The following is an 11,602-nucleotide window of genomic DNA, read 5'->3' as shown; positions in this document are numbered from 1 at the left end:
AGAATCGCTATCAATTTATCAATATCATATGATCGTTATAATTCGCGACAGTTTGATGTTGAAAAATCAAGGAATCATCGATTAAAACTCGTTATACAGAATAATTGCAGGGGTCCAAAATAAGAATCTAGAATTTTAGAGAATAACGTAATTTTATTTTACATACAAAGACATATCACATACAAGGGGAAAATGTGAGATCCTAGATATTCCTAAAGGTTAGAATTAGGCATCGTACAATCTATATCGCATTCTTTTATTGCACACGTATCCTGAATATACATGGCTCTTTCTTCCCCTTCTCTTTCCTTCTTTCTTTCTTTCTTTTCTCTCCTCTTTTATCGTCATATTGTGCACGCAATTCTATATTTGGCTTTTCTATTCTAAGCTCATACAACTTCTTTTTTAAATGACACAATCGTTGTTCCATTTGTTTTTCGTAATTTTATGGTATGTATATTATAATAGTTTTTGTTTAGTAAAAAAATGTCCGATATTATTATTATTATTATTATTAAATAACTTGCGAGGTTAATTAACGACTTGATTAACCTCGAAATTGGAATCTAAATTTACGTACCGTCGTCAAAATTCTTACGCATCGAATGTATATATCTCTCAAATAGCATATACAATGTTAACAATCATGAAGTGACATTGTAAGAAAACAACTGATATAGGCGATTAATCATTTTGAATGCATGAAAATTCGATTCGTGTAGATTCGTTGATATGTATCGTTTACTTTACGATCAAATAATGTGCTAATTTATGCACGAGATCGTGTAATGTAATGTTTTTAATGGAATTCTTTATGACGTAGCATAATTCATTAATCAGGCGGTACGGTATTGGAATTGAATTTTTTCGCACCATTACAACGTAATACATTGGTACGAAATGCTATCATCGATAAGGTTTCCTTAAAGTTCAATTTTTTTTCTCTTTAAACATCTTTATATGATCTACAAGGTGGTGGGGGTGCACTCCATATTCCATTTTCCCGACAAGTCGGCTTTCTTACAGGTTCCAAAGGCGTTACATATCCCGGAGAACAAGTTACCTAACAATATAATAATTAAGATAATTAATAAAACGAAACCTATGAAAATTGTTTATTTATATTTTCATTTTATAATTAATTTTCATGGATAAAAAAATCATATATTTATTATGACTAATAAAAATAAAACGGAAAGGAAAATAGGAATAGAATAAAAATAGAAAAAAAGGTTTCATTCTTCTTCATTTTTTTTTCTCTTACTTGTATGTTATCACCTGGTTTGTACCAAAATTTAAGAGGTGCAATACGTCCATGAGGCGGATCACCTGGATATGGACATCTTACTTTGCCTAATCATCAAAACGTTATTAATAATAGAAAAAAATAAATTCAAAAAAGTAATTCAAAATTATTACAAATAATATTGAAAACTTACAAACCGGAGACGGATGAGACCACGTTCCATTCTCTGTACATATTATAGAGGCCTCACCTAACAATTGATGACCAGGCAAGCAAACAAATCTGACGAGCGCTCCAACTTTGTACACACGCGTTTGATGCTGCTTCCTTCCTGAATTATGACGATTTGTTTGTTCCATAATACGCCCGCTCTTTGGTATCAATGGAATCGGACAAGTGATTTCTATAAATTAATTTCCACAAAATTCAAATAATTCTATCTAATGATTTTTACAGATAAAATCGATATCAAGTCTATGATTATCAATATACAAATTTCGATTCAATATCGATACATATCAAAATTTTATTCGATGTAATTTTTCGATATTAATATTATTTAATATCTTTCAAAGCGGTACTAAATTAATATCGAAAAACAATCCGATACCTCAACGAAACTATCGATACTCGTTTGATATTTTACAAGAATTTCGATATCTATTGAATATCTTACTTTTATTTTTAAATATTACAATCAAGTCTAAGTAATATGTTTATTTCGTTTCCTCTAATTTAATTATTTATTTTAATTATTTATTTATTTATTCTCGGATTTTGTCGAATTTTTTATTCAAATCAATACTTGATGGCAACGTTTAAAAATAAAAGTTATCGAATATTAAAGTCTTATAAAATATCAAACGGATATTGACATCTTCATAAAGTACAATTTTTCGATTTGATATGGTATTCATTTAAAAGATATCATTTTAAATATCAAAAAATAATATCAAGTACGTAAAGTACCCCTAACATAACCTACAATTTTAATATGTATCAATATCTTGAGTTAACATTATTGAATTGGCTTCGGTCATTAAATCGTTTGAATAACATCAATTTCGATTCGATCACTAATTTAACATATATGATTTTATGTATATGATAGAAAAAAAAAGTATAGAAAAAGAATTTATTAGACACACCTACGCAACTAGGCTTATCTCCGCTCCATGAACCATCCCCTTGACATTCTATGCTTTGTGGTCCTAATAATTTATGACCCCACATACAAGTAAATATTGCTCTATTACCGAAAGTATTATTGTATTCGAGAAGTTGTAGCCGCGTGTCATCGAGAGTTTCCATGGATGGACATGTAATTGTTATGCATTCCGGCATTTCTGCTGACCATTTACCTGAAAAAAATGATTTAATTAGTTCATTATTAAAAAAATTCCACATATATGAAACATACATATGAATTAATCGAAGTTTATTTATTATAAATTGTAACTAATTTAAATTTGTATTAAATAAAACGAGATATTATTAGAGTACAAAGTGGAACAAATATAATAGAAATTGTTTATAATTAAATAAAAAAATTTTAAACATTTTTGTACATTAATTTTTTTATTTGTTTCAATAGAATCGTATATACATACAACACATAAAAATTTTTCACTCTATAGTTTACATTTTTCTTTTTATCTTTAATTTGATCCACGTTATCACAATCTTAAAACTTACCATTATATTGGCATGTTATACCAGCCGCGCCTTTCAATTTAAATCCAGCAGGACACTCGAATGCTGCCCCATGACCCATTCGTGCACCTTCGATTTTACCAATTAACGGTTCGGGTAAATTCAAAACGGGACATTGGACATCTGTAACGTGTATTTTTTTTTTCTTTTTCATTTTCATTCGACGAATAGCTTTAGCTTATAAAAATAATTATTTTAATCGTTCGATAAAAGAAACAAAAATAAAAAGAAGAAAATTTGAACTTACCCACAACGTGGACCCGTATAGAATTGGATAATCCACGCGGTGTAGAACACGTGTACACTCCTGAATCTTGAGCTTTCGCGTAATATATCGACAAGCGATATTTCCAATCCCTTTCACGAGCAGCAATTGCCCATCCTGAATTGAATTTTTACAATGATTATAGAATATTTATATATTTTAAATTTATATATTTATATAATTATTAATATTATTAATTTATAATATTTAATAATATTATTTAATAAATATTAAAATATTTTAATATTTATATATTTTAAAATGAAAGAATTTGAATTTATTTGTTCATTTGGATTCTATTTCGAAATTGTATCATTTCGAATATAGAAATTGTGCATTCGTTTATAATTCTTAATTCTTATTATTTAATTTAATAATTAAGTAGTAATTAATTTAAGAGTTAAATAATTAATTAAAAGTAATTAATTAAATAACTACTATAATTCTTACTACTTCTTGCACTGTAGCATGCACTGATTTGCAATCTATAATTGGAAATAAAATGATCGAGGCTTACCGGTTAAATATTGACGAAACGTCGAGGTCCAAGTCCATTCGGGATTACCAAGTTTTCTAGCGAACAGACATTCCAGATGGAGGATGCTTCCAGGGAAAACGGCGAGTGCACCCGATGGTTCAACGGCAGCTGAACCAGCCGGTAATCCAAACACGATCGTTGGCGGTACATCCTCTGTTTCTCCTCGAACAATCAACGAGAGGAGAAATATTAAATGAAATGATATTTTAATTCTTTAGATATGAGAATAATTTGCAAGATTTTGAAGAGTTTGAAATTTGAATTTCGTAGTATTTTTGTATTTCGAACATTTTAATTAAGGTTAGGTTTATGGTAAATTTCTATCGTAATAGAAAATTACTTTCGCAATAGAAAAATTAATGTATTTTTTATAAAATTTAAAAAAAAAATTTTTCATTTAATATATATTATTAATATATATTAGGCTTAAAATTATGTATTGCGTTTTATATATTGCGTGTTTCATATAAAAACAAAACACACTATCAATATATTATATAATAATATAATATAATTATTTAGTGAGGGAAATATGATGAAGAAAAAATATGATAATTGATTTTTTCTGTAAGATATCTAATAAATTCGATCAAGAAAAGAACTTATAATAATATATAATATATTGTTCAAGAAATAGGAATTACATACGTTCATTTATTCACCTGTATAATTAGAAATCGCTGTGGTCGGAGTACAAGAGGGTAGTTTCCCGTTCCAACTTGCGTTACGACAGTGCAACAGAGAATCACCAATGAGCTTGTACTTGCCAAGTTCTCTACATCTTACTGTTACACGTTCTCCATGTGGTACAGTAATCTTGTCTACCTAGTTCAACAATCGTTCACACGATCATTCTTATTAAATCCTATCGTTTTATTATTTAAAATAAAAATAAAAAAAATGATAAATAATATTTAAAAAAAAATATGATAAATAAAAAAGTGATCGAGTTAAAGAGATAAAAGGAAACGATTAAAATAAAAATCTTGTTGAAAAGAACATTTTTGTAAATAAAATCAATATTCTAATGAAAATTTAATATAATATGGAAAACTTACGGATATTGTAATATTCTTGTATGTAACGATCAAAAGTGGATGTAATCCTTCAAGTTTGCAACCTCTTTGAAATCCATCGATATCTATATTCATCGAGAAAATTATTCTAATTAATTCTAATTAATTGGAATTATTTATTTTTATTTTTATCCAATAAAAAGAATTATTAATTGAATAATAATAATTATGTAGATAATTCTATGTACTTGCTATTTTTAACTTCTAATTAATAAAAAAAACAATATTAGATATTTTTATTATGGTCTGGATATATACATATATGTATATATATTTATTTCATATTTATATAAATATAATTTATATAGATCATATCTATATAAACACGAGGATACATGAATGAGTTTTGAAATTATTTTCATTATTAAAAGCACGTGTTCATTGATATGGTGTTTATTTTATGACGCATGCTCAGCATGGCTTTACTGGACGTTCAATAACAGAGCTAACCGCTTTCGAAAGTACCCAGACAACTTTATCGATCCGCCAATTTGGTTCACGCGAAAGCATTCGTTTGAATAATTTTTCAAGAATTTTATATTATTTTTTTGTTTGCACAATTCATCAAAATCACGATAAATATTCGTATTGACAACAAATTAAAAATAACAATAATATGTTGTATCAAATTTCGATACAATTTGAATAGTTCCACGATAAGGATCATCATGTTTTATTGATAATATTTTATTATCATTTTATTTAAATATACGACATACAAGTTAAACGTACATAGAATATTTATGATAATCAAATAATAAAAAGAAATTTTAAATTTCCCAAAATCCTAAATATTTTTTTATTCATTTTACATTATTTTCTGTGCACTATTTATAACACTACACTTACCTACTTGTTTCGCTTTACAAAAAGTGAGTATCGTTGTTAGGCCAAACAACAAAACATAAAATCCAGTAGTCAGTTTCATGCGATATGCACTTTCGAAGAATTTCCTTCTTCTTTCTTTCTCGATGGACATACTGTTTCTCTTTGCATATCAAAACGAAATATTATTCGAGTCACTACACTGAAACTTGGTTTTGATGGTAATTTCGTATCGAAAATGGCTGGAATTTTCGTACGATGGAAATTCGTTCTTCTTGTCTTTCGACATTTTGTTTCATAAGCATGATAATTTTGCGTTGTGCGTGTACAAATGCCGAGGATCCAACGTCACTGTAAAATGAAGAAAGAAATCAATCGAGACGCCCAGTGCATTCGTTTACGGTTAAACCGGTGTGAACGTATTTACGTGCGCTTGGAAGATCGATAAACTGACAATGAACGAAGGAGAAACGCGCGAATAATAATCTACGAAGAATGATTAGCGACAGAAGCAACGTCGCTACTAACTTCATCGCTAACGCTCGTAAACGATACGTACCACCACCTGCGGGGTGAGACGTTATAAAGTAACCAATGACTCTACCAAAAGCGCAGGCGTGTAACATGTTACATCATATTCGCGCATTTAAAATAATTAGAAAAATTTTCTAATTTTTTATTTTCAACATTTGCGACACAATATACTTTATACTTAATATATTTTAATATTTCTTTTTTTTTTATTTCTTATTACTATTGAAATTATAAATTCATTTTTGATATTATTATAATTATGAATCAATTAAGATAACATATAATTAATCAGTTCGTAGAAGATAAAGTTTTTTTTAAAACTTTCTTTGTTTTCTTAGAACTATTATAATCATGAAAAAATAATGGATACTATATATATTTTGCTTTATTTAATACGAACTTAAATTGTTTTTTACAATTAAAGAAGCAATAACTTTTGTGTTCGTATTGGCTTGTAAAAACCTTTCAAAGATATATGTAAAATGAATAAATTAAAAAAATAGTTGATATGTGACAATTGCATATTAAATAAGCGAAATTCAATGTAGTGATAATAATTTTTTTTTATAAATAACTCAAAAATTTAAAATCATGAAGAAAAAAATGAAGAATCTCCATTTCTAGATAATTATATGTTTAAAAACATAATAAAAAAATCTTAAATAAAGTACAATGTTAGAATTCTCTTTTTATACACTTCTCTATAATAAATAAATAAAAATTATATATAAAATATATAAATATAAGTTATTTCACAACATGTATTATTTTATAACATATAAAAATTGGATTGAAAATGATTAAGATTTTCAATTAATAGATTTAATAAGCAATAAAGTTAATCACATATTGTATTTTAAGCATAAATTTATCTTTTGTATAAATTTTGCAAAACTATTGACGAAAAAAGCAAATATTGATATAAATAGGATAAAAATTTGGAAATTAGCGCCATCTCTGAAGTGCCGTAAATGAAATAAATAGATAAGGAAAGCAAGCAATAAAAGAAAGATAGAGATAGAATAAAAGTAACTCTCAACGACATCTCTTGAGTATTAAAGGTATTATTCAAAGTAAAAAAAAAATTTTAATGCAAAAAGTATTCAAGAGATGGCGTTAATAGTCAATTTTTGCCTTATTTCTATCCTATTTGTTTCATCTAGAGATACTAGAGATGGCGCTAACTTTTCAATTTTTAACATATCCGTTTTTCTTTTATTCTTCTTATATTTCATTATTTGTTCTTTTTTTACAATATATATTGGAATATATTATAGATTACTAAGAAATATCTATTTTATTTTTCGTCCATGTTATTTTAATTATCGCTAGAGATAGACAGTTGTTAAAGAGTGACATAACAAACTAAACATAGTAAACTTTTTTAATTGCTGCTATAAACGTTTTCTTATGTAAAATAAAATTAAAATAATATATTATTTACATTAATAAAAATAATAGTTTTGCAAGATATATATATATATAAATACATATATTTATTATCTACAACATTTCAGAATATAGAAATAATATATTTCAAAATTATTCGTTTAAAATTTTTGCTTGACTTTTAACTTTTAACAAAAAACTTCTGTCTATATATTAATTCTAATAACTTCAACATAGAAAAATTTTATTAACATACATATATTATCTTCGATATGATACATATAAGATTTATTATGATATTATTGTGTTCTAAAATTTAAAACAAAGAGAAAGTTAAATCGTATCATATCATACATATTTTTTACTGTAGCTCTTATTTTCATTTTGCAAAATGATAGATATTAATTTAAAGATCTAAAGATTAAAATTTTACAAATAAAAAAAAGATTATATTAAAAAAAAAAAGAAAATTATACTAATAAATCATATAATACTATTTATGGTACAAATATAAGACAAATCAAATGATACAATCATTTCACAAACAAAATGCACATAGCTTTATCTTAAAGAACTTAATGCTTAATGTTTTTAATCAATGTGTTTCTGATTTTTTATTTCAAAATGATTCTATCATTATAGTACATTAATACTTAGTAATTTTCATTATTTTCAACCACTAACTAGATTGAAAATTTCACCTATTTCGAATTCAAAGAATATTTTTAAACAATTTAAATAATCTCAAATAATTTGAATTATAGATTCAAATTTCCACATCCATACAATATAATTTAATAATACCTTTGAACATCAAAACTGAATTAATTATAACGAGATCCATCATTTTTCCACCATATGAAATAAATATGCCCCTTCAATACCATTCATAATTACTATTGTACAATTAATTTTAATACATTTATTAATATCAATATGTCAACCTCAATATATTAATTTTATTTAATCTCCATTCTAACTCGATTGGACATTCCAATGAATCTCTGATACCTATACACAAATATATAAATTTTCCGAATGTATCCAACAATGTATTCCATCCATGTCGAGTTTTGTTATTCCGATCTAGCAGTCTACGTAAGCTTTGCCAGGAGAAATCGTGAAAAGGAATGATCTGCTTTTCTCGCAGAGTTCATTAGCGCTATAAATTAGTGTCTATACTTCAACGAGTGCAACGTAACCAGTATTTTCAACGGGCAAAACGAATCGATGAGTTCAATGAGTTCGATGAGCATTCATGATGCGTCTGTACGCGTACAAAAGGAATGTGACCCTTCTACAGCGTCGGTAATTCATTGTTCACAACCCATGTGGGTGTGGTTTAATTCGTCCGTTTCAATCCAATTTTATTTTATGTAAAAAATTAATAATCTTAATTTAATTTATTAATCAATTATATATATATAATAAATATTATTAATAATAATAAATACTATAACAAATATATAAATATAAATTTTGTAGTATATTAAAATTATAAAAAATATTCCATATTTTATAGTGATTAACGATTAAAATACTATTAATTAGTATTTTATGGTGTTTTTTTTATGTGTAATGATTATAATACAGTAAGAGTAATACAATAGTAAAAACATATTTTTCTATGAAAAAAAAAAAAAATTAATTTGCTTTTCGTTATTTTTCGTTCTAATCTAATAATCAATTTGTTAACAAGCATAAATAATGTTCTTCTAATTAGCATTTAATCGAAACTTGATCCTTTAATCAAGTGCAATTTATAATTATATATCATAAAAACATGCGATTCATTCCAATTGCTTTATGTTCTACATAATATCAAGATTCTTTCCAACAGAGTTAATAAGCTTATCATTTAACTTTCTGCTTTTACCCCTGTAAAATTCGTTTCAGACTTTCTCTCCTTCTGTTTATATATATATATAATAAATATTATTATTAATAATAAATAATAATAATAAATACTATAACAAGTATATATACATATAAATACATTTTGTGGTATATTAAAATTATAAAAAATATTCCATATTTTATAGCGTTTAACGATTAGTGTTAAACTATTAATTAATATTTTATGGTGTTTATCGTAATATAAGAGTTTCTCTCCTTCTGCCTTCATTTTTCTCTTCCTCACTTCGTTTTTGACCGATCGCTTGTGGACATTTAACATGCCACGATACTCGTAGATAAAGCACGCAAGGGCTGGAGGGGTGCATTCGTCCCTGCCTCGTATTTCTATAAGGTCCTGTTTTATCTCTCTCGAATTCCTGAACGCCAACTCATCGTGACTTATTGCGTTGTTCATGTCACGTCAAGAGGCACGTCCACGCATTGATTTGTGTGAATCAAGAAATCGAGGCGCGTATTCGTATGCATGTAAATGAAATTTCTTGCCACCTCTTTAATCTATAATGAACTATTTTTTTTTTTTATTATATCATAAAATTAGATAATACTACTATAAAAATAGTAGTCGGTATATCGATTTAAACGGATTTGTTACAAAGTGTACATAAAATTATTCTTATAGTGTTTTAACATTATTATTAATTACCATTATAATTCTTATTATAGTGTTATAATATTCAATTGGAATATTCATATTTAAATTGTTAAATGATTTTTGAAACGGTATTTTATAAGCAAATCAGTTTGATGTATGAGATGGTACTAATTAAGAACCGTTATTCTAAGTTGCTAAACTAGATTGCTAATCCTAAGTCTTGCATCCGCTAATTTTCACGTCGGAAGTAAAGTTTACATAAGATATCGAGCATTTAATCGAGAAATGAAGGATTAAAACGAATAATGAATATTTGTTAAAAAAAAAAATTGTGCGAGATCGACACTAGTTCTCAAGGAAATAATATATTCGACCTTCACAGTTGTACATATTCCTGTTTTTTCTTTTTTTTTTTTTTCCTCTTTTAAAATCATACGCGTCAAGAATAGTAATCAATTAAAATAGAACTTTGTCCTTAGCATCATCGATGATGCCTCTCTGATTCGATTTTATTTATATTGTTTATAGAAATATCCTGCCGTCTTCGACGATCTCCATTTTCCAATTCGAATTTATAACTAATTCCCTCGATCGTTCGTTTCTTCACAGCGCAAAATAATTTTCTTTTTATTCTAAATCTATTGATTTTTCAAGAGAAAAAAAATTCTCTTCTTTTCTTTTTAAGAAGAATCTTTCTATCTCCCCCAAGAAAATCTTTCTATCTCCCCCTTCCTTCAGAATCCTTCAGAATCTTCAATTTTGATTATTTCAGAAAGATATTCAAGAAAGATTTTTTCACTTTCCTCCTCCTAATATTCAATCTTGCCTTCTTTCCTTCAGAATCTTCAATTTTGATTATTTTAGAAAGATATTTTAGAAAGATATTCAAGAAAGATTTTTTCACTTTCTTCCTCCTAATATTCACTTCAATCTTCCTTCCTTCAGAATTATTTCAGAAAAATATTCAAGAAAAATTTTTTTACTTTCCTCCTCCTAATATTCAATCTTGCCTTCCTTCCTTCAGAATTTTTCAGAATCTTCAATTTTGATTATTTTAGAAAGATATTCAAGAAAGATTTTTTCACTTTCCTCCTCCTAATATTCAATCTTGTTTTCCTTCCTTCAGAATCTTCAATTTTGATTATTTCAGAAAGATATTCAAGAAAGATTTTTTCACTTTCCTCCTCCTAATATTCAATCTTGCCTTCTTTCCTTCAGAATTCTTCAGAATCTTCAATTTTGATTATTTCAAAAAGATATTCAAGAAAGATTTTTTTACTTTCCTCCTCCTAATATCCACTTCAATCTTGTCTTCCTTCTTTCCTTCAGAATTCTTCAGAATCTTCAATTTTGATTATATCAGAAAAATATTCAAGAAAGATTTTTTCACTTTCCTCCTCCTAATATTCAATCTTGCCTTCCTTCCTTCAGAATTCTTCAGAATCTTCAATTTTGATTATTTCAGAAAGATATTCAAGAAAGATTTTTTCCTCCTCCTAATATTCCT

General features: G+C 26.6%; 1 protein-coding gene across 4 annotated transcripts; it reads right to left on the bottom strand.

The window, feature by feature from the left end:
- Positions 1–133: 133 nt before the first annotated feature.
- LOC122710776 (locomotion-related protein Hikaru genki) lies at positions 134–6,192 on the bottom strand. 4 transcript variants are annotated; one of them, XM_043928858.1, is made up of 11 exons: positions 6,091–6,192; positions 5,688–6,014; positions 4,821–4,903; positions 4,425–4,587; positions 3,742–3,924; positions 3,207–3,341; positions 2,942–3,082; positions 2,395–2,607; positions 1,440–1,649; positions 1,265–1,353; positions 134–1,063 (listed from the first exon to the last, which is right to left on the bottom strand). In XM_043928858.1, exons 2-11 carry the CDS (start codon positions 5,815–5,817, stop codon positions 947–949), a joined length of 1,464 nt encoding a protein of 487 aa, XP_043784793.1. In that variant the 5' UTR covers positions 5,818–6,014; positions 6,091–6,192; the 3' UTR covers positions 134–946. The 4 variants fall into 4 exon arrangements, with proteins under 4 accessions (XP_043784793.1, XP_043784796.1, XP_043784794.1 ...); XM_043928861.1 differs by having other exon boundaries at positions 2,503–2,607; XM_043928859.1 differs by having other exon boundaries at positions 3,742–3,921.
- Between the last annotated feature and the right edge of the window lie 5,410 nt (positions 6,193–11,602).

Source organism: Apis laboriosa, unplaced genomic scaffold, assembly GCF_014066325.1.
Source record: "Apis laboriosa isolate Shangri-la unplaced genomic scaffold, ASM1406632v1 scaffold152_cov153, whole genome shotgun sequence".
NCBI classification, from domain to species: domain Eukaryota; kingdom Metazoa; phylum Arthropoda; class Insecta; order Hymenoptera; family Apidae; genus Apis; species Apis laboriosa.
This window is presented reverse-complemented; position numbering and strand designations above follow the sequence as displayed.

Excerpts from the sequence above, each read along its gene's own strand:
- LOC122710776 (XM_043928858.1), bottom strand. The coding sequence starts at position 5,817 with ATGTCCATCGAGAAAGAAAGAAGAAGGAAATTCTTCGAAAGTGCATAT. Across the intron at positions 3,342-3,741 it reads GTTTCGTCAATATTTAACCG|GATGGGCAATTGCTGCTCGT; the intron begins GTAAGCCTCGAT and ends AATTCAATTCAG. Across the intron at positions 1,354-1,439 it reads GTCTCATCCGTCTCCGGTTT|GCAAAGTAAGATGTCCATAT; the intron begins GTAAGTTTTCAA and ends TTTGATGATTAG.